Genomic DNA, 25,126 nt, shown 5'->3' with positions numbered 1-25,126 from the left:
GCAAAACACAAAATACCACACTCAATGCACCGGCGATCCACAACGATTTCCAACACGTAATACTGAATACACTGCCAGAACATTGTAGAATGTCTTTGGAATACTCATATATTATAGATATCGAAATGGTGTACAATCGATATCCAGATTGTATTACCATAACTCCAATCGAATTTCTGCAGTTAAGTTCAAATGACGAGATTTTGCAAAGTTTCGTCAATTATTTCGCGATTTGGCTTAAAAGTAAATAGTTTTGCATTTTCAGCAAAATGTGTAAAATTTCATGAAAATTTAGAGATTTTGCGCTTTGCGAAAAACAGGTGCCTCTACTTATTTTCCATCAACTTCTGAGTCAGCATGTAGTAATTCCAAACAGCACTCTTTCAAGCAATAATGACATTCACCGCCTCTAAGGCAAGTCTTGCCCTTGCATATTATGGGAATTATCTCATGAGTGGATAGTCCTTATATCACCTCTACAGTCAAGAAGAGCGAGTGTGCGGTGTTGGTATTCAAATACAGCTGCAGTTTCCTAGGTTTGTATTTCCACCAGCAATTTTTTGAGAATGTGTCTTTTTATCCACATCCATTTCAGTCCCTGGAAAGCTTTCTTTTATGATGAAAACTTGATTTATTTTCTATGCTGTTAATGTGTTCTCCCTCTTATCTATATGGAGCTAAACATATCTCTCTTCTTGTCTAATTAGTTACGATGCTACGCAAAATCAAAAACTATAAAATTCAGGATGGAATAATGACAATATTCGGAGCGAACGAGCGCGCGAGCGCGCGCGCGCACACACACACACACACACACACACACACACACACACACACACACGGAGCATGTGCAAATGCAACTCTCACACACACGACCACAGTCTCTGCTGCTGAGGCCGTGTGTGTGTGTGTGTGTGTGTGTGTGTGTGTGTGTGTGTGTGTGTGTGTGTGTGTGAGGGGGGCTCTATGTCTGATGAAAGACCTTTTGGCCGAAAGCTTGCTTGTTGACAGTCTTTTTGTTGTACCTATCTGCAACTCAGCACCTCTGCTATATTGTGAGTACCACTATCCTTTCCATTATATTGTCAATTCTGATGTTCATATGTCATAGTCGACATGACCAATTGCGAACCTGGTACACGGCCAAGTGGAGGATCTGAATCAGAGGCTCTGACAGTTCTGTGACTGTGTAGGCTGCAGATTCATCGACTTGTGTAATAGGGTGGTTGGGTTTCAGGTTCCGCTGAATTGGTCAGGAGTCCAGTACACTCAGAAGGGTAGCAGGGATTGTGTGACATGGACTGGGTTTTTTTTAGGTTAGAGGGCCTCTGGCAAACACAAAACGGGCTTGTCACAGCGTGTGCAGGCCCAACACAGGAAGAATGTAAATACAGGAACCATAGGTATAACAGTGGTAAATTATTGTAGCTGTGCTGGGAAAGTACCAGAGCTTAAAGTGCCAATACAAAGGACTGATGGTCAAAATGTTATAGGCATCGAAAGCTGTCTAAAAGCAGGAGATAAGTTCAGCCAAAATTTTCGCGAAGAAACTAACAGTGTTCTGAAAGGATAAGCTAGATAGTTCCTGCGAGTTAGTATGGGCAGAGTTCATTCTTGGCAATCAGAATAAAATAATAATTGGATCCTTTTACCGACCTCTCAATTTAGATGATACAATTGCTGAAAGGTTCAAAGAAAACTTGAGTTTGATTTCAAACACGTATCCAACAGACACAAGTCTAGTTGGCGGTGACTTTAATTTACCCTCCATCTGTTGGCAAAAATACATGTTTCATTCGAGAGGCAGGCAGTAAACATAATCGGAAATTGTGCTAAATGCATTCTCAGAAAATTATTTCTAGCAGTTAGTTAATGAGCACATGTGAATAGTAAATGGTTGTGAAAACACACTTTACCTCTTAGTGACAAATAATCCTGAGCTAATAACAAGTATAAAAATGGATACAGGGATTAGTGAACATAGGGTTGTCATAGCGACACTGAATACTGTAGCCCCCAAATACTCCAAAAATAAACGAAAAATATACCTATCCAAATAAGCAGATAAAAATTCACTTGATGATGGCTTCCTGAAAGACAATCTCCACTCCTTCCAAATTAACAATGTAAGTGTAGGCCAGATGTGGCTTGAATTCAAAGAAATAGTATCAGCAGCAATTGAGAGATCTATACCAAATAAATTAAAGAATGACGGAGCTGATCATCCTTGGTTCACAAAACGGGTCAGAACACTGTTGCAGAAGCAACATAAAAAACATTCAAAATTTAAACGGGCGCAAAATCTCCAAGATTGGCGATATTTTACAGACGCTTGAAATTTCGAGTGGACTTCAATGTGAAATTTTTATAATAGTTTCCGCAACGAAACTAAGTCTCAAAACCTGGCAGAAAATGAAAAGGAGATTCTGGTTGTTTGTGAAGTATGCTAGTGGCAAGACACAATCAATGTCTTCTCTGCATGATAGCAATGGAGATACTATCGGAGACAGTGCTACCAAATACAGACTTCCGAAGTGCCTTCACCAAAGAAGATGAAGTAAATATACCAGAATCTGAATCAAGAACAGCTGCCAACATGAGTAATGGAGAAGCAGATATCCTCAAAGTAGTGAAGCAACATAAATCACTTAATAAAAGCAATTCCTCCAGTCCAGACTGTACACCAATTAGTTTTTTTCCTGAGTGTGTTGAAACAATAGCTCTATACTTAACAATCATATACAACTGTTCGCTCAATGCAAGATCCATACCCAAAGACTGGAAAGACAACAATATTCAAGAAAGGTAGTAGGAGTAATCCACTAAATTACAGGTCCATATCATTAATGTCAATATACAGCAGGATTTTCGAACATATATTGTGTTCGAACATTATGAGTTACCTCGAAGAAAACTGTCTACTGAATGCAGTCAACACGGATTTACAAAACACCGTTCTTGTGAAAAACAACTAGCTCTTTACTCGCACGAAATGCTGAATGATAATGACATGGGATTTGAAATTAATTACGTATTTCTGGAATTCCAGAAGGCTTTTGACACTGTACCACACAAGCGGCTTCTTGTGAAATTGCGTGGTTATGGAATATCATCTCAGTTATGTGACTGGATTCATGATTTCCTGTCAGAGAGATCATAGTTCATAGTAATTGACAGAAAGTCATCGACTAAACCTGAAGTGAATTCTGGCATTCCCCAAGGTAGTGTTATAGGCCATTTGCTGTTCGTTATCTATATAAACAATTTAGGAGAGACTCTGAGCAGCCGTCTGATGTTTGCAGATGACGTTGTCATTTATCAACTAGTAAAGTCATCAGAAAATAAAGGCAAATCGCAAAACTATTTAGAAAAGGTATCTGTAAGGTGCGAAAATTGGCAATTGACCCTAACTAATTAAAAATGTGAGGTCATCCACATGAGTGCTAAAAGGAATCCATTAAACGATAAATCAATTAAATCTGAAGGCCGTAAATTCAACTAAATACCTACGAATTACAATTATTAACAACTTAAATTGGAAAGAACACAAGACAAAGATGTCCATTTGTTGATACACATTGCACCAAGAGAAAACATCACAGGTTTTACATGTTGCATAACTGCACGGTTACATAAGTAATAAACAGAAATGGAAAGTGTCATACAGCTTCAAAGTTCTTTAGAGCAAAATCATCCTACACTGAAGAGCCAAAGAAACTGGTACACCTGCTTAATATCATGTAGCAGCCCCACGAGCATGCATAAGTGCCACAACATAACATGGCATGAACTCTACTAATGTCTGAAGTAGTGATGGAGGGAACTGACACCATGAATCCAGCATGGCTGTCCATTAATCTGTAAGAGTACAAGGGGGTGGAGATCTCTTCTGAACAGCACGTTGCAAGGCATCCAAGATATGCTCAATACTGTTCATGTCTGGTGAGTCTGATAGCCACCGGAAGTGTTTAAACTCGGAAGAGTGTTCCTGGAGCCACTCTGTAGCAATTCTGGATGTGTAAGGTGTCACATTGTCCCACTGGAATTCCCCTAGTCTATCGGAATACACAACGGATATGAATGGATGCAGGTGATCAAACTGAATGCATACATACGTGACACCTGCTGGAGTCATATCTAAATGTATCAGCAATCCCATATCACTCCAACTGCACATGCCCCAATCACTCCAACTGCCCATGCCCCACACCATTACAGAGCCTCCACCAGCTTAAGCAGTCCGCTGCTGACATGCAGGGTCCATGGATTCATGAGGTTGTCCCCAGATCCGTACACATCCATCTGCTCCATACAATTTCAAACGAGACTCGTCCAACCAGGCAACGTTTCCAGTCATCAACAGACCAATGTTGGTGTTGACTGGCCCAGGCAAGGCGTAAATATTTGTGTGGTGCAGTCATCGAGGGTACACGAGTGGGCCTTTGGCTCTGAATGCCCATATCAATGATGGTTCATTGAATGGTTTGCACGCTGACACTTGTTGATGGCCCCCCACTGAAACCTGCAGCAATTTGCAGAAGGGTTGCACTTCTGTCACACTGAATGATTCTATTCAGTCACTGCTGGTCCCATTCTTGAAGGATCTTTTTCCAGCCGCAGTGATGTCTGGGATTTGATGTTTTACCAGATTTCTGACATTCACGGTACACTCTTGAAATGGTCGTATGGCAAAATCCCCACTTCTTTGCTACCTCGTAGATGCTGTGTCCCATCGCTTGTGCACGCTCTATAACACCATGTTCAAACTCACTTAAATCTTGATAACCTGGCATTGCAGCAGCAGTAACAGATCTAACAACTGCGTTAGACACTAGTTGTCCTACATAGGCGTTGCCAATGGCAGCGCCATATTATTCCTGTTTACGTATCTGTGTATTTTAATATGCATGCCTATACCAATTTCTTTGGTGCTTCAGTGTATAAAGGGATAAAGAATAGCAGCCTATAGCCTTATGGAATTATTTTCTCAAAATAAAAATAACTTGATATTAACAAACAAGTGAATCTTTAATTATATCAGTGCCAATATCATCCCATCTATAGGTACACACCACTGCAGATTTCCTTACTTGATTCTCACCTAGCATCAAACAATTGGCAATGATGATTATAAAAATCATGGATACATCACAAGTGTATATACTGCAGATCATTTAACTACTCTTGACTAATGCCAGCACTTGGGTAAACAAACACATTTAGTTATTACACCATTAGTAATGTTATGACTTCAAGCATCTGATAAATGTACATGAAAATCCATACCACTTCTGCCCCTGAAATAAAGGCACATGAAATGTTGAATAATCTTTACGACTTTCCCTAAAATTCTTTGTTGCTGTTGTTGTTGATCAAATGCGTGAATCATGTGTCAAAGTCACAAATATATTTTTTAAATTTTGGAATAATTAGATTAGATTCACACCTCGACAGATACGATAGGTGGCTTGTTGCACTATTAACAATAGTTCAATCCAGAATACACTTGAAGTTCTCTCTCCACCATCTAATGAAGATAGAGAGGTTATAAGAAAATCAGACAATGGAACTATTTGATGTATAAAATGCCTCCCAGTTTTACTGAAAAAATTTAATCAAGATTATATAAAAGTAGTTATATGAGCCATTGGCATACATTGTAAGAGAAATCATTACCACTTACTTTTAGAAAAACTATTGCTACTCACTTTTACAGCAGGAGGCATAAAAGGGCAGATGAAGAAAGATCAAAAGAAAAGGAAAAAGCTTGAACTGAAAAGTATGTTTGAAAAGTGTGCTACATAGACAAAAACAACATCAATTTTTATGTTAAACTAGGCAACAGAACTAATATTTAAGAATATACTTACTCAGAATGATTCTGCAGAGCATCATTAACCAGACTGTCAGCAGATGAGACAATGTTTTCACCAACAATTTGACTTCTTGCTATTTTTAATTTCAGTTCCCCTTCAGTCTTTGACTGGTGAGGTTCATCATCTAAGAACCTACCATTGTATGTTGTATCAACATTATCATTTAATGTTGGATTCAGAGTTGAATTTATTTCATCAGAAGCATTAATTGAGTCAACCATATGAAAATTTTCTAATTTATTTATACTATATGGATACATTGCTGGTTTTGGCAGTGTTAATTTCAATGGTGGCCGTTGCATACCAACAGGTTTCTTATTTTGAAATGGCAATTTTGGTACTGTCCGAATTGTTAGTCTTACATGGTCCTTAGGTTCAATCTGAAATGTCACATATAGACAAACCATTAATGTAAAACAAAAATTGAAAGCAAAATATTTTAAAATTAATCTTTAATGTATGCTTTTGTGTGTGTGTGTGTGTGTGTGTGTGTGTGTGTGTGTGTGTCAGTCACTTACACACTCATCCAAATTTGGGCAGAATGAAAAATCCACAAAGTCATCATTAATAGGTTTCTTTTTTTTCCTCTTTGATTCTCTTTCTGGCTTTGGAGGATTCAAAGAAATCAAATATCTCTCAGCTAGCCTGATTTCTTTGTTAAGTTCTTTAAATAATTTTGAGACATCAATGCCATTTGGTATCTTTTCCCTCATTTTATGTGCCACCTGCAACAAATAATTATACTCATTCCTCAAGGGAACAAGAAGTAAAATTCATCATCTTACCTGCCAGGCATATACTTTTTGAAACATTTTATTGTAATGAAAAAACAACAAATTTATTTTCATTTATAATGTGAAGATTCAAATGCAATTACATCTTTTTATATATACATAATGGAGGACCCCAGAACATTTCAATCGCTTCACACATCCATTACAAAATAATTCCTGTAGTACATATTAGCAAAGGTTGTTTCCATTGTAAATAGACTTTTGTTTATGAAAAATTCTGGTAAATTACATATCATGCTGCCAACACACTTTACACGTATGTGCGTTAACTTTTCTGGAATTTAGGAATATAACAAAAATATATCAGACTGTCACACCAAAAAAAGTTTGGAGCTTTTCATAAAGTCTAACAAGCCAAATGCACCAGAAAGAATTAGCTTTTGTTGTTAAAGTGCACCTATTTCAAGCAACAAAATGTGAAAAAGACATCACATGCAATCTGAAGACCAAATACTTCACTGATTCACCATCATAGTAGGTAGTATGGAATCTGAAGTTTGTGCAGAGAGCTCTTCTCTATCTGCAGTTCACACATGCACTGCACCCAATGCATCATATTTTCTCAGTTACACAATGCTGCTTACCTATTCCAGCTCTACTGTTTACCAACCAATAAAACCTCAAAAATAAATCTCTCAAGAAAGACAATAGTGAAGACAGTGATAGTTTCTTCGCCCATACTCTTACATCACATCAAAGCCTTACACTGTATGTTCCAGTGCGAAAGAAATTATAATCACTATTAAGAAGTAGGCAGCAAGAATCCCAAGAGCATAAGCCTATGCCACAAACAGTTCACGTAGCAGACTGTAATTCAAATGTAAGTGTGCATCAAAAATGGCAATACAGCAAACATAAAGTGGCATGTGCTCGTATTTTACTTACAAAACAAAGTTTTTATTTATCTGCTGAATGTTACAGTAACTATGTGAAAGTTTTAACATCTATCCATTCTATATTTCTTTACATGTCACTATTTTTTCGACAAAGTGGTCACTTTCACCCTTAACAGTACTTCTTTCAAATGAAAAGACTTTAACCATTTTCAATATCTTCTTATTTTTCAAAGAAAGATCAACAATAAGTCAGTAGAGAGGACTGCAAAACGAACAAGTAAATTTCTCTCCAAGATATTTTTCTGCTACAAGTACTAACTGACTTAAAAGACACAAATTTGCAATTCTCAATATACCACAGACAGGAACAATTAACATTGCACACAGTGGTCTAAGAATTCAAAAAAAATGAAAACATGATTCACACTTCTGAGACACATCATAAAAATATCTTAATTATCAGGATATCACAACAAAGACATTGTTTAATGCTTTAAAATCAACCTCCACCAATGCTCAGAGTGTCATTACAGTATTTGGATTCAAAATGCACAAACTGCATAAGGAACCTCTCTGGAACATAAATAGCAATGATAGTGAGACATTTATTAACAACTGAATTACAGACGTCCACTTTTCAGGATGCGGCACTCCTTTTTCACTCCGATGATGGCAGTGGTGGAACACTGAAAAATGGACTCCACTGGACACCAAAAGTATTAGGAAGTCATTCACGTCTATGAATGCTCAATTATGTCCACAACTCACAGAGAACACTTAAAATTTAAAAACTCTTTTTTCTCAAAGGTCTTTTAAATTGTCTAAATTGATACATATCTAGAAATTAAAATATGATAACTAGACTAGTTTCAGTTGTCAACACAACCATCCTCAGATCACACTTGTATGAGACGTAAGTTGAACAAAACCTGGATGCATCAGTAATAACTATTTCATGCAATAACTTGCACTTGTATAAGAGGCAAGTTCAATGAAAAATTTTGGCTCTAATGGCACAACAAAAATGTGACTGGTTCTACACCATAGCTAATAAAATTTTAGACAAACATAACTGATATAAAGGTCATCATTACACCATATAATTTGATAGCAAAATAAAAGGTTTGTGTAGGACTAACCTGACTATTACCCATTCATAGCCACAAGATAACAATGGTGTTAAAAAGTTTTCTTCCGTTCAATGCTGTTACAGCAGGATGAAATCGATAAAGGAATTCGTATCCTTAAACAAAATGCACTGGCCGGTGGATATAAAATACTCAATGTTACTAATTGTTACAATAAAATAAATAAAAACAGAAAATTATATACAATAATAATAATAATAATAATAATGAGGAGGAGAAAGAAGAAGAAGAAGGAGATGAAGAATGTCCATAACCAGAATGAGATTTTCACTCTGCAGCGGAGTGTGCACTGATATGAAACTTCCTGGCAGATTAAAACTGCGTGCCCGACCGAGACTCCAACTCGGGACCATTCGAGTCTCGGTCTAACACACAGTTTTAATCTGCCAGGAAGTTTCATATCAGCGCACACTCCGCTGCAGAGTGAAAATCTCATTCTGGAAACATCCCCCAGGCTGTGGCTAAGCCATGTCTCCGCAGTATCCTTTCTTTCAGGAGTGCTAGTTCTGCAAGGTTCGCAGGAGAGTTTCTGTAAAGTTTGGAAGGTAGGAGACGAGATACTGGCAGAAGTAAAGCTGTGGGTACCGGGCGTGAGTCGTGCTTCGGTAGCTCAGATGGTAGAGCACTTGCCCGCGATAGGCAAAGGTCCCGAGTTCGAGTCTCGGTCGGGCACGCAGTTTTAATCTGCCAGGAAGTTTCAATGTCCATAACACCCCAATAGCAATCATAAAACTGAAACTAAATTTGCAGCTGTGGCATACGGCATGCACCATTGAGGTTTCACAAAAAAATTGAGCAATGTTTTCGTAAGACTGACGTTGGGATTGATTTTCTGACTACTTCACCTAGGACACGCTTATGTACTGAATAGGCCCAAAACATAATAAGTTTAATATGTCAGGAGTTTACAATACAAGAGCAACTGTAAGGATTGCGACCACTACTATATCAGCTGGATGGGTTGCTCCTCTGATGTACACATTAGAGAACATACCTACTCCCAAAATAGAACAGCTTTTGGTATGTACATCACTATGTAGAGAAACATGGTGCAGGAATTCAACACAGCTTGGAGGTACTGTGTAATGCACCTAAAGGAAGCAAGCTGGGTTTTTCAAAGAACTGGATCTCCACAATTGTCAGAGGGGCCCCAACTGAGTATTAAAGGAGCTGAACAAGTTTAATCAGAATTATTTCTTCACTATTTTTGATGAACTGCTATAGAATTTTAGCAAGTAATACTAATGATAAACTGCAATACTTCCAGCCCGAGGACCATGTGCTTTTACTGCTGCCTTTCTAACTGCATCAGCACATATGACTAAGTCAGATCACCTTCATGTCACTAGAGATAGTGCCCCATCTGCATAAGCCATTTTCTCACTATAGCTGTTAATTTGATTTGTTAATATGATACGTTGGCAACATTATGGGATTTCAATCTTTTGTTATGTTGTGGCAACAGGCCATACTGCTGTTTCATGTTCTGCTCATAATTTTCTTGTAATTAATACCGATTTGGTTTTCTGGCCTGATTTTTGTTTATTTAGATTTCTTTGTCAAGTATTTTTTAATATTACAGTGTTTTTTTCTACAAACTATTTTAACTATGTAACCTTTTATTATTTTTATATGTCGATCTATGAAAGTGTATAAACTTGCGCATCAGCTTTTCCGTCAAATTTTGCTTCAGCCTGTGTGAGTCCATGCAGCAGCAGCAGCAGCATTATGGCTATTAATGGGTAATAAAGTTAGTCCTACTGGAAACACAAACATTTTATTTTGCTACTGACGAGTTACGTGGTGTAACAATAAATTTTTTATGGTTTAAGTTTCTCTACAATTTTATTGTATAAAACGTATCTCATTTTCACTGAACTTTCCTCTTATACAAGTGCAAGTTATGGTTATTATTGGTACATCCAGTTTTTGTTCAACTTGTCTTATATGAAAGTTATCCGAGGATGGATGCATTCACAACTGAAACTAGTCTAGGCATCATATTTTAATTTCTATGTATGTGCGTGGTCTACACAATTAAAAAATATTTTTAAAATTTTAAGAAGTTACGTAAGATCACTTCTTCTTCCCAGAAAATGTCAGACATTACTCACATAGAATGGTCAGTGATAAATTCGAAGGCTTGAGGTTTGAGGTCAGGTGAATCAAAATATCGAAGGGAAAGGGGGGATGGGAGGCAGGAACACAAGCTCCCCCTTACCTGTGGAGAGCTGCTCAAACCACTCCAACACAATACGGAGCGATGGGGTGGTGCATAGTCATGCCAGATGTATATGTCATCTCCAAGTTGCTGCAGGTGCATAAGCAGATACACATTACTGGACAGTTGTTTCCCATATTGTTCAACAGTGAGATACAATGATAGACATATCAGGGATTTCACCCCATGTAAGTGTATCTCACCTTCACCACTTGCATGTCAGCATGCAGGATGAACAACCTCAAGTAGTTTCTTAGGTACTTGCAGGCTGCCATTTGTCTTTTTCATGGGCACAGCAACTCTTATGTCCGAACAACCGTTTTCAATATTGAAAAGTGTATACTGATGATGTTCCTGCTCCCATGTTAATCACTGTGCCTTGTGATGTACACTGAGCAACCACACGAGCGTGGTGGCTTCTGTGCCCACAGAAAATAGATGGTTCTCCAGGGTACGACTGCTCTCTCAAAATGATGAGTGATTGGCTGCAATGTGATCTGTCTTGTCACTGTTACAATCCACAACAGTGAATGGTTACTGCTCTTATCCATTTGTTGCTGCCCACTTTAGTTGACTGTGGTGGTTGTGGTGTTTTCCCTGAAATGCGGTACTTGTGGTACATACTCGACACGATGTCTCACGAAAACCCCAGAGTCTAAACAACTTCAAAGATGGAGTATCCTATGTAAAAAGCACTTATGATCTTGTCTTGTCTGTCTATATTAATATAATATAATTTGATGCGCCTGCAGTAAACCTATGTCAAGCTACTCAATTGTTGTGCAATACAGAATTACATAATGCTATATCATTAGACACGTTATGCAAATGCCTGCCACAATGTATGCAATATGGTTTGATAGTTGATATGTAGACATGAGGTGAATATAATAATTAGATATATCATTCCAGAATAGCGCCCAAGTGCTCAAAGTCAAGACAACTGATAATGGCATCTACTTGAGATGGTGAAAGTCTGTACTGTGGGCTTCAAATCATTGTCACACAGGTAGTGTGCAACTGATAAGTGTTCTCTAACTGAAAGCTTCCATCACTGTTTTAGAAAAGGAGCAACACAAACACATAAATTCAGTAAATGAGAAGTCTGGCACCACTAAAATTACACACATGTCCCTCCAGAGCTCTGATGTCACAATGTAAACATAGCTCACACACTGGATTTTTCTCATTTTGAGAGAGCTGAAGAGCAATCTGTTTAATTGTTAAAAAACATTCAATAGCCAAGATCACATAAAATATATTTTTTTGAAGTTAAGACAACCAGTTTCAACAGACTATGCTGTCATAACTAATGAGGAGGTATTGAAAAGGATTGGGGAGAAAAGGAGTTTGTGGCACAACTTGACAAGAAGAAGGGACCGGTTAGTAGGACATGTTCTGAGGCATGAAGGGATCACCAATTTAGCATCGGAGGGCAGCGTGGAGGATAAAAATCGTAGAGGGAGACCAAGAGATGAATACACTAAGCAGATTCAGAAGGATGTAGGCTGCAGTAGGTACTGGGAGATGAAGAAGCTTGCACAAGATAGAGTAGTGTGGAGAGCTGCATCAAACCAGTCTCAGGACTGAAGACCACAACAATGACAACAACAACATGCTGTCATCTTCATATCTTAAAATCTTTTTGTTGTAAAACATGTTCATTTTACATCGACATCACACGTAAGATGTCAAATGGATAAAAACAGTACAATATAAAAGGTTTGTCATTGCTAAAATGTTTAGAAAACATGAAGCACCTTGTGCAACGTGCTATGTACATACACATATTGTTCACAGTTGCTTGTTGCATCATACAGTACCCAAAATCATAACTATTTACATATGCTGGACATACCGTATTTACTCGAATCTAAGCCGCACTTTTTTCTGGTTTTTCTAATCCAAAAAACCGCATGTGGCTTAGAATCGAGTGCAAAGTACTGAAAAATGTTGGTAGGTGCCACCACAACTAACTTCTGCCGTCGAATATATGTAGCGCTGCATAGGCATGCTTTGCAGGCACAAACCACTGGCGCCAAAACCACTGCATCAGTAAATAAATTTAAAAAAAAAAGTGAAAGACGAGCTTTTTTCTCCGCCCCGGGTTTCGACCACTGCATTTTCATACATTATCCAACAAAGTAAATACAAATTTTGTATTGTTCATCTTCGAATATAGCAGCATTTCAATGTACTACGAAAATCCGACGGGCAAGACTGTTTGGGATGTTTGTCAATATGGGAAACTCTACGTTCTGAGTTTTTTCCTACCTGTGAGATGAGATGGTTTCTAATAAGAACTTCTATGAATTGTGTATCACATGCAGTATTCTCTTCACCATAAGAATAATATGAATATAAACATTTTGCCATGTATTCTTTCGTGTTTGCAGCTATCTCATTTAAATCCTGTCTGCCTAATAAACTACGAAAATAGTGAGACAACAGCAAACGCGGAAGAATACACATATCATGTCATGTTTATATTCGTATTATTCTTATGCCTAATAGTGATACAATCAGAAATGAAGCACGGCAATTTATTAGATTTTTAAATCTAAGATGACTAGTTTATGTGCAGAATGTAATGTACTAAAGAGCCGTCTGCAAAGATTTTCAAACGGAGAAAAATTTTCGCTAAACTCTCATTCAGAACATCGTCTATCATACGCAGTCTATTATTTGGTTTTTGCTGATCATTATCAAAGAAAGCAGCAGTGCAAGTAACAACAAATAGCAGTCTCTTACCATTGTTTCGCTACTAAGACGATTCCTCTTTTTTTTTTTTTTTTTTTTTTTAAAATTGTAAGCGGCGGTACCATGCACAAAAGCAAGCCATGCGGCGACAGGCCGTAAACACTCATTATCAGAAAGCGACAAACAATGCATTTTCAGTTTAGAATGACGTAAACACCTATAACAAAGAGAATGGGACTTATCAGATCAAAGAAAAATAAGCAATCAATTCAAACCAGACGAAGCACGTGAAAAAGGAAAGGTACCCATATAAATACGGACGGAGCGCCTAACGCATAGCAATGGCTACCTGGTAAAGCTTAACTACTAAGCTTACGACTCAAACCAAACTACTGTAGTTGTATTGTCATTCATTCGACCTAAATTGTGTCTCATATTATAATGGGCAACTTTGTTTCGATTTGGAGGTGCGGCCTAAAACTTCTCTCCCCTTGAATTTTGAGTCTCAAATTTCGGTTGCGGCTTAGATTCGGGAAAATTTTTTTTCCAGGTGGGGCTTAGATTCGAGTAAATACGGTATTCTGAAGTACAAATCCACTTTAAATTACAGTTTTACCTGTTGCTGAAGGTGCTTTCATTTTTCAAATATTTTAACAATGACAAACCTATTATAATATGCTATTTTTATCCACCTGACATCTTGTGTGTGATGTCAGTGTCAAATGAACATGTTCTACAACAAAAAAATTTTAAGACCTGAAGATGATGGCATAGTCTGTTGAAACCAGTGGCCTTACACACACACACTATATATATATATATATATATATATATATATATATATATATATATATATATATATATATATATATATCCTTGTGCGTTCAGTGGTTTTTAACATAGCTCACACAATACAGCTGTCACTGTCAGAACTGTACGATTGACACTTTTATTTTACCGTGAGCATGCGCGGGCGCGTGAAGGGAGGGAGAGAGAGAGAGAGAGAGAGAGAGAGAATTAATTTTAAAATATTTTGCTTTCAATTATTGTTTTAAATTAGTGTGTGTCTCTTTGTAACATTTCAGATTGAACCTATGGCACATGTAAGACTGATAATTCATACAGTATCAAAATCAACATTTCAAACAACATTCAACTGAATATTGTGCCACTGGTGCATTGTTTTTCTTTGCTAACAAAGATCTCAATTACTTTTAGCATGGTAGTTCTTGCACACTGCACAAGAACAGCCACTCAATATAACAACACATTATTACCACACCCTTCCTTGATAACAAATAGATATACTTTCCATTTCCCATGCATACTACCTATTAAATAACTGGCTGCTCCTGTAACCTCTCTGCTGCAAAAAGATTTTACATAAAAATGTGGGTATATAGCCAAATAAGGTTGGCAAGATGTTTATAAATCATTGATTACTTGGTCTCCACATGTCTGAAAATTTCTACACAAGTAAAACAAAAGAAGTAAAATGGGTGAAAATGATTAAATCAGAAAACTTACCCAGTGTGCACCCAACTGTTTTCAACACAAACACAATGAGCTCATTCCATAATTTCTTTGGGGAATTGGCACTACTGTGTGTTAGTGGAACTCAAATTTATATGTAAAAGGGAATACTTTGAGTGACATCAGTTTTGAGTGGTTAGAAATAGGGCTCCTCTTTGTTATTTAAGATGTTCAACATATGCAATATTTATGTAAGTACAATAATGTACAACATGCAGTTTCTCTTTCTCCCACACATGCTTGGTGGTACAATATGGTCTCTACAAAGTAGTTCACGAACACTACTGAAAACTGAACCCAAGACCTGTGCAGAGGACTAGAGGAGTCCTTGCTGGTGGCTGGTAGGCTACAATTTATCTCCTTAATCCACCTCCTGTGGTATGTTCTATTGGATTAAGATCTGGAGACATTGCAGGCCAGTCTATGCAATAAATTGACAAGAAATTCATCCAAAAGAGCAGCATCATCATTATTATCCACAAATTATCATATATGAAAATGAAGCGTGGCTGAATTGCACCTCTGACTAGTCATACAATTGGTTGCAGTATTTTATCAACCTATTGTTGTTGTGATCTTCAGTCCAGAGACTAGTTTCATGCAGCTCTCCATGCTACTCTATCCTGTGCAAGCTTCTTCATCTCCAAGTAACTAACACAACCTACATCCTTCTGAATCGGCTTAGTGTATTCATCACTTCATCTATCTCTATGATTTTTACCCTCCCTGCTGCCCTGGTGATCCCTTGATGGCTCAGAACATGTCCTTCCAACTGATCCCTTCTTCTAGTCAAGTTGTGCCACTAATTCCTCTTTTCCCCAATTCTATTCAATAACTCCTCATTAGTTATATGATCTACCCCTCTAATCTTCAGCATTCTTCTGTAGCACCACATTTCGAAAGCTTCTACTCTCTTCTTGTCTCAACTGTTTATTGTCCATGTCTCTCTCTTCCATACATGGCTACACTTCATACAAATACTTTCAGAACAGACTTCCTGACACTTAAATCTATACTCAATGTTAACAAATTTCTCTTCTTCAGAAACACTTTCCTTGCCATTTCGTCTACATTTTATATCCTCTCTACTTTGTCCATCGTCAGTTATTTTGCTCCCCAAATAGCAAAACTCACCTACTACTTAAAGTGTTTCATTTCCTAATCTAATTCCCTCAGCATCACCCGATTTAATTTGACTACATTCCATTATCCTTGTTGTGCTTTTGTTGATGTTCATCTTATATCCTCCTTTCAAGACACCGTCCATTCCATTCAACTGCTGTTCCAGGTCCTATGCTGTCTCTTACAGAATTACAATGTCATCCGTAAACCTCAAAGTTTTTATTTCTTCTCCATGGATTTTAATCCCTACTCCAAATTTTTCTTTTGTTTTCTTTAGTGCTTGCTCAATATACAGACTGAATAACACCAGGGATAGGCCACAACCCTGTCTCACTCCCTTCCCAACCACTGCTTCTCTTTCATGCCCCTCAACTTCCATAACTGCCATCTGGTATACATACAAACTGTAAATAGCCTTTCACTCCCAGTATTTGACTCCTGCAACCTTCAGAATTTGAAACAGAGAATTCCAGTCAACATTGTCAAAAACTTTCTGTAAGTCTACAAATGCTAGAAACATGTGTTTGCCTTTCCTTAATCTGTCTTCCAAGGTAAGTTGTAGGGTCAGTATTGCCTCATGCGTTCCAACATTTCTATGGAATCCAAACCGATCTTCCCCGAGGTCAGCTTCTATCAGTTTTTCCATTCATCTGTAAAGAATTTGTGTTAGCATTTTGCAGCCGTGACTTATTAAACTGACAGTTTGGTAATTTTCACACCTGTCAACACTTGCTTTCTTTGGCATTGGAATTATTATATTCTTCTTGAAGTCTTAGGATATTTTGCCTGTCTCATACATCTTGCTCACCAGATGGTACAGTTTTGTCAGGGCTGGCTCTCCCAAGGCTATGAGTAGTTCTAATGGAATGCTGTCTACTCCCGGGGCCTTGTTTTGACTTGCTCTGTCAAATCCTTCATGCAGTATCATATCTCCCATTTCATCTTCATCTTCGTCCTCTCCCATTTCCATAATATCGCCCTCAAGTATATTGCCCTTTTATAGACCCTCTATATACTCCTTCCACCTTTCTGCTTTCCCTTCTTTGCTTAGAACTGCTTTTCCATCTGAGCTCTTGATATTTTTCTTTAATTTTCCTGTAGGCAGTATCTATCTTACCCCTAGTGGTGTATGCCTCTACATCTTTACATTTGTCCTCTAGCCATCCCTGATTAGCCATTACGCACTTCCAGTCGATCTCATTTTTGAGACGTTTGTATTCCTTTTTGCCTGCTTCATTTACTGCATTTTTGTATTTTCTCTTTTCATCAATTAAATTCAATATCTCTTCTGTTAGCCAAGGACTTCTACTACCCCTCGTCTTTTCACCTACTTGATCCTCTGCTGCCTTCAATTTTTCATCTCTCAAAGTTACCCATTTTTCTTCTACTACATTTCTTTCCTCCATTCTTGTGAATCGTTCCCTAATGCTCTCTCTGAAACACCCTACAACCGCTGGTTCTTTCAGTTTATCCAAGTCCCATCTTCTTAAATTCCTACCTTTTCTAGTTTCTTCAGTTTTAATCTACAGTTCATAACCAATAAATTGTGCTCAAAGTCCACATCTGCCCCTGGAAATATCTTACAATTTAAAACCTGGTTCCTACATCTCTGTCTTACCATTATGTAATCTATCTGAAACCTTCCAATGTCTCTAGGCCTCTTCCATGTATACAGCCTTCTTTCATTATTTCATGATTCTTAAACCAAGTGCTAGCTATGATTGCATTATGCTCTGTGCAAAAATTCTACCAGGCAGCTTCCCCTTTCATACCTTACCCTCATTCCATATTCACCTACTACTTTTCCTTCTCTTCCTTTTCCTACTATCGAATTCCAGTCCCCCATGAGTATTAAATTTTCGTCTCCCTTCACTATCTGAATAGTTTCTTTTCTCTCATCATACATTTCTTCAATCTCTTCATCATTTGGGGAGCTAGTTGACATACAAACTTGTACTACTGTGGTAGGTGTGGGCTTTGTGTCTATCTTGGCTACAATAATGTGTGCACTATGCTGTTTGTAGTAGCTTATCCACCCTCCTATTTCTTTTTTTTTTTTTTTTTAATTCATTATTAAACCTACTCCTGCATTACCCCCATTTGATTTTGTATTTTTTACCCTGTATTCACCTGACCATAAGTCTTGTTCCTCCTGCCACCGAACTTCACTAATTCCCACTATATCTAACTTTAACCTATCCATTTCCCTTTTTAAATTTTCTAACCTACCTGCCCAATTAAGGGATCTGACATTCCACACTCCGATCCATAGAATGCCAGTTTTGTTTCTCCTGATAACAACGTCTTCCTAGTAGGCCCCACCTGGAGATCTGAATGGGGGACCATTTTACCTCCGGAATATTTTATCCAGGAGGACGCAATCATCATTTAACAATACAGTAAAGCTGGATGCCCTCGGGAAAAATTATGGCTGTAGTTTCCCCTGCTTTCAGCCGTTAGCAGTACCAACACAGCAAAGCCGTTTTGGTTAACGTTACAAGGCCAATCAGTCAATCATCCAGACTGTTACACCTGCAACTACTGAAAAGGCTGCTGCTCCTCTTCAGGAACCACACGTTTGTCTGGCCTCTCTACATATACCCCTCCGTTGTGGTTACACCTACAGTACGGCTATATGTATCACTGAGGCATGCAAGCCTCCCCACCAACGGCAAGGTCCATGGTTCATGGGGTGGGGAGGGGGGGGGGTGTTGTTATCAACCCATGAGTATTAAAAAAATCCCTTATCTTAAATGAATATGTGAATCTCTAGCCATCTATCCGACACAATGTCTACATACAATTTCCATGCTGTTGAGTTGATGCCATGGTGGTCACCAAATCTTAATTGTCAAATTCAAGGTTTTTTCCAGGTTTTCATATAACTTATTTTTACTCAATGGAGTTAGCAAACATACTATGCTGCAAAGAACCACTTACATACTTTTAAAATATGGTGTGTATCAGAAAGAATCATCCGATTTGGTGCATCTATATTTCTGAAACTAATACACATATACAACTGAATTTTGTTTTTTGATGAACGGGAAACTCAAAGTTCATTTTTTTCACACCTTTTCATAGGTGTTCAATATGCCCCCCACCCCCTCGAGATACACGGCTTATGACAATGTGGTATTTAAACTGTTCCCACACTGCAGTGAGCATGTCTTGAGTTACAGCTTCCACAGCTGCTGTTATGCAATGGCTCAGTTCATTCATTGTTGTTGGTAATGGAGGGACATAAACAGGGTCTTTTATAAACCTGCACAAGAAATAACTCAGGGGCAGCTTGACAATTTGCCTTTACACAAACAACCTGTTCTTGGAATTGTTCATGCCATCGTCTAATGCTCTTTGCTGTAAGAGGATCCACACCATATGTAGTACGAAAGCCACGCTGAACAGTTACTACTGACCCACACTGCGTAAAACGTGGAACACAAAACACTTTCTGTCATCCCAACATCACTTTTACTGGAAGTGAAGTGGGCACATACTGTTACTATCTAGAGGGAACCATGTAAAACTCGAAAGTTTGCTCTTTCCGACAGTACCTATCTCAAGTAACATAATAGTTATGATTTTTTTTTAATCGGATGATTCTTTTTGATACACCTGTATATGTCATCCAAATTGAATCATGACAAGTTAAGATAAACACCACGTACACTGTAATAGACTAAGTCAAGTTTGAGCAGTTGGAGGATACTGCATGTCATAATGAGACACGGTTTGCATTTAAATTGTATTTGTTTATGCAATGCTGTCTGTTCATTTAAACTAGACTCCTTATGACCAATCAATGGTTTAAACAGTCAGTGTGTGACAGAGGTGACAAAGGGCAGACACATTAAAATACAATGTCAATGACTGTACAACATTGCAGTTCATATCAAAAGAAAACTTGAAGTTTCATTTAGAACCTTTGTTGTTTAAGTTTTTTTATAACAACAGTAACCTAAAATGGGTTTGTTAACCCAAAGAATGTCCTTGCATGATTATGTAACCAAGACTCCACAACAAATCATATGTTACGTGTATGGCATTTTTCAATCTGTCTATACAGCTACACTATGTAATAGAAGTGACAGAACAGTGTATGGGATAGTTTTGAGTAAATTTGGCACGCCATCAACAACTACACGAGATATAAGTTTGAATGTTTGTCAAGTCTACCGAGATAAGCGATCAAGTGATGTGTAATGGGCACAACATAATGCTGCATATCCTCACCTCTCTGCATATACCATACATGTACTCTAGAGCCACCCACACACACACACACACACACACACACACACACACACACACACACGCAGAGAGAGAGAGAGAGAGAGAGAGAGAGAGAGAGAGAGAGAGAGAGAGAGGATATTTGACAATTTATTTCCAAAATAACATTTTGAAACCCACTGTATTTTGTATGATTGACTGTACTTTCAAGAACTGAATAGTCATTTTTCTGTTTCAGTTTTTCATTTATATTTATCCCAATGATGGATTTCAATTTCCACATCATTAAAACATCAGTATAGTCAAACAAAACTCTAGTAACAGATCAATGAATTTTAATGCCTCTATGTGTGTAATAAAATAGGCCTAATGGAAAATGTTATGAAGGCACAGTTCTGGAACTTTGAGGAGATGAAATGCGACATGGGAAATAATTTCAGGAACAATGCATGTGTAGCATTGACACTCACAGCATCAGCCGGAAGTAATATATTAGTTATATGCTCAATAGTGCATTTTAAATGAAAACATCATTCTGTTCTAATTGAGATGCTTCATTTTTTTTTATTCTTGCAGTTCTACAAAAGATACCAAAATATACACAGATAATCCTCAAACCGGATAACTGCGAGTTTGCTATACTGGTGTAACGTGATTTATATTATGATAATGATGTATTATGTAGCAATGAATTAAAATTTGTACCATCACCAGTATAAATTGTAATTCATTGCTTCAGCCTACATCATTAACATATGTCTCAGGAACATCAATGATTCATCTATATTATTTTCATTTTTTCAATAATATTTTACAACATCACTGAAGACAGATATACACCATTTACAGGTCTATATGTGAAATAAATTAAACCTACCTATATTTCATGAACATTCACAAATTCTGCTTTTGGTATTTTAAGTAACATTTCACCAAACAAATAACTTGGAACATTCATAAAGTAGTATAGTTCATATTGCATTATGAACAATATGATCAAAAACCACAGCTGCTAACTTTCGGAAGATGGTGTTAGTAATCACGTGGCAAATATGGAGGCAGGTCCAGGGGGCCTTGGCCAGAAAATTTTACAAATTGGAAGGCTGATTTAGGGCTTTAAATGCTACATTTCAGACAATTTCTGAACCTCAATAAAGATTTCCTAGGAATAAAAAATGTAAATGGAAAAAATGTAAATGGGACAAGAAATATGTAAATGGGGGCAAGAAATATGTAAATGGGGCAAGAAATATGTAACTGGGGGAAAAAAAATCAAGCATATTTTTAGTAAGTCATCATCTAGTGCAAATTCTTCTTTGATGTGGTTACATCAGTTGATGAAAAGTCTTCTGACATATTCACAAAATTAAAGTACGATTTTTTGAACCTGGTACAACAAATGTAGCTTCTAGTGTCTAAATCAATGACAGTATCTTCACACCCTTCCTAATATTTATTATTATTATTTTTTTTTTCAAATTCAGTTTCAGCAGGCAAGCAGAAGCAGATACTACAGAAGGTTTGATAAATCTCGCAATGAAATTTGTAAATAAGATATTCACAATGCTGTGAAGTTTCTGAATTACTGGCTCTTTTTTTCTGTAGGAATGCATTTGGTTATGTAAACAACAAGAGTATTCAGCAAAAAACAGAAGAAGATAGATAGATTTAGTTTAGTAACTGGGCCATTTAGAGTTGGTGTACTTTACTTAACCCTTTGAGTGCTGCACCGGTGCGTGTGGCTGGTCGTGTCAAGCCAGCCCTTGGGGCCACCTAATCTGTGTACCTGGGCTGGCTGCCACTTCCGCGCACTACTGTGTGTGCCTGCGCTCTCCACTTGGCCGTCCTCGCCCTGGCCTGAGTATTTCTGGAACCACAGCGATCGTGACAGTCTCGCAATCAGTGTGATCGCTGACGTTACAAATAAACACAGGATATCTGGATACTTATTCCATAGCTTTGAATCTGGAGATGAATTGCTTGACAGACCTAATGTATACAAACTGCTTACGCTGATAACATGTAACTCCTCATCAAAGGCTTTCTTTCATTTGCAATTAGTTCTTGAGAATCGTCATAAGGTCTCGATATACATCTGTGTTTCATTTGGCATACTGATAATTAATTATCAGATTTTTGTAGGCAACTTATGTTGTAAACGCTGTAGAATCTGTAATGAGCAAATGTTGATGTTCTTCTGCACTAGTGCAATAATTTGCCCGCAAACAACTTTCGAGGGAAGCATCTGGATGCCGAGACACACTTTTGAAGCTAATCACTTATTTTGAGAGCATTAACCCAATAAATTATTGCCAAGGAAACTTCAAAATCAAAAATTCAACATTTCTGAGTTCTTTTTATATGGGATACAATTGTTATTGTACAGTGGAAACAAACAATGATTTATAACTTTTGTTTAAGAATTAGATAAGGAAATACTCAAGTTTCTAAACTACCTAATTAAACGTCACCTTTAATTCCTAATGACCTTTTGTGCTACAGAAACAGGTGTGCAACTGACCAACGTGTGCCAAGACGCCTTTTCCAAGTGTAGGCCTAGAATTTTTTCACAAATCCAGTGTCCTGGAAAAATATGACAGCAATCCATTACTGAATATTACTACAAAATTGTAGCATGGGTTGTGGTAAAGGATATTTATTTAAGCGGCAACTAGTTTCAGGCAAAGCCCATTTTCAAACAACCATGTCAAAAAGGAATGTGACAAATATGTTACAGTTGCTAATAAAACCACAGAACATCGATACCTATCCATCTTCTATGGTTTTATTAACAGCTATAATGTGGTTGTCACAGTCTTTATTTTATGTGATGGTTTGAAAATGAGCTTCACCCAAAACTATTCTCTTCTTAGATAAAAATCTTTTACCGCAAGCCAGGCTACAATTTTGTAGTAATAATAATGCTAGAATTTTTTGTTTAATTAATGATATTTGCACTGAGTTTAAGGTTTACATTCTACCAAGAAGTTATGGAAGAATCCGTAAATTTGAACTAAGTTTTTATTTTTGCACCTTCTGTACGAACATTTGAAGTATCCAGTCTGTGTTTGTCAGCACAGGCTGGATGGTTCCACATGTTCGTACATAAGGTGTTTGTCAGCAAAGTAATTTATCTGGAGAGGCTCTTCAAGCTCAGATAATTTGGTGATTTTTTGTTTTGCACAGTTATATTTCCCATCCTTATTTCTCATCTGAGCTTTGGACTGGCAATGGCGACGTTAATTTTTTTAAAATTTTTGTAATTATTTTTATTACTTTTTTTAAAATTTTTAAGTAATTTTTTTCAGAAGTAAGGGCTCCATTTCATCTTCCAGCTGTAGCAACTTGGCTAAAAGTTCTTCTTTGTGTGGTATGTTTCAAAACATCAGTCAATGCACAAAGGTACATTAAGTGTTTTGCATTCATATTTCGTTCTACGCATATTCTGTTTTGAGCAGACTGCACATCTATGCTATAGTCCGTGTTTCTTGGACTGGTCACTTGGAATGACATGTGGAAAGTGCCTACCAGTAAAGCGAAGAAGATTCTCGTCATCAGAGTGTCTTCCTTTCCTATCTTTCTTCCGTTCTATTTTTCCACATGATCTTGCACCAGAGATAAATGAAAATCTGCTAATGATATTTTGCTCCCTGTCACTGATCTGTGAAAAGTGTGACCATTCAAAACACAAAGGTCCACAACATGGGGGGGGGGGGGGGGGATGATTTACACACAGATGCAACAGACCTTAATAGCATATTGGAGTGGTCTACTGCTCCCATATTTGTATTGTAACCAATAACACATTGAGGCTTCATTACTTTTTTGCCAGTCGTCCTGTTTGTCTTTCCCGTGTCATGCATTTCTGTAGTGTTGCAGGTAGTCAGCATGAACACTTCTCTCTTGTCGCACCACTTGATGGCAAGCATTGCGTCACTTGACATAAACTCAACTTCTCCTCATTTCAGTTTCTTTTGTAGCTTCGCAAAGTTGCACCTGTTCCTACGTACAGTACCGCATGCTGTTGTTCTCTGGTTGTGAAGCCAGAGGAACAAGGCTGGACTTGTATACCTATTGTCGACATGCAGGGTATGTCGACATGCAGGGTATGTCCACATTCAAGGTATGGCTTCATTAGTGTTTTCACATTATCACCAGATTTCCCCAAATTATGAACTTCAATTTCTGTTGTTGTGCCTGTGTTTACAATGAAATCCAAGACGTATCCAGTTTTACAGTTGCACAACATGAATGTTTTGATTCCAAATCTATTTCGTTTCAAAGGAATGTATTGTTTAAAAGATAGGCAACCTTTGAAAAATAATAGGCTTTCATTGACACAGAGTTTTCTGTATGGATTAAATGCACTGCAGAATGCCACATGAACTGTATCAATTATTTTCCTAATTTTAAACAAACTGTCATCTCTACAACTGGCCGAGATGTCACTAAAATGCAACATTCTCAAAAGTAATATAAAACAGTCATGGGACGTAACTTCGCCAAAACTTGGAGTACTCAGAAGTACATCTCTGGAGCAATATTCCTTTATTCTCAACTTTTTAACACGAGCCATGAGAAACCAAATACCAATGAAGCTATACATTTCCTCAAAACCTGTATCTTTCCAGGTGGATAGTCGAGAATGAACTAATTCCGACGT

The 25,126-nt window shown here is 37.6% G+C and overlaps 1 protein-coding gene across 1 annotated transcript in view; it reads right to left on the bottom strand.

Annotated features, from left to right (window-relative positions):
- LOC124722122 (lysine-specific demethylase phf2-like) overlaps positions 1-25,126 on the bottom strand; it is a 173,992-nt gene that overhangs the window by 44,318 nt on the left and 104,548 nt on the right. Inside the window, exons 10-12 of the mRNA XM_047247327.1 lie at positions 22,178-22,330; positions 6,395-6,601; positions 5,871-6,256 (exon numbers count right to left, since the gene is read on the bottom strand). Coding sequence (XP_047103283.1) covers positions 5,871-6,256; positions 6,395-6,601; positions 22,178-22,330 — 746 coding nt within the window. The remainder of the gene's footprint in view (positions 1-5,870; positions 6,257-6,394; positions 6,602-22,177; positions 22,331-25,126) is intronic.

This window comes from Schistocerca piceifrons, chromosome X (assembly GCF_021461385.2).
Source record: "Schistocerca piceifrons isolate TAMUIC-IGC-003096 chromosome X, iqSchPice1.1, whole genome shotgun sequence".
Classification (NCBI taxonomy): Eukaryota; Metazoa; Arthropoda; class Insecta; order Orthoptera; family Acrididae; genus Schistocerca; species Schistocerca piceifrons.
Note: the sequence above shows the minus strand (reverse complement) of the source record. Positions and strands in the feature narration are given on the sequence as shown.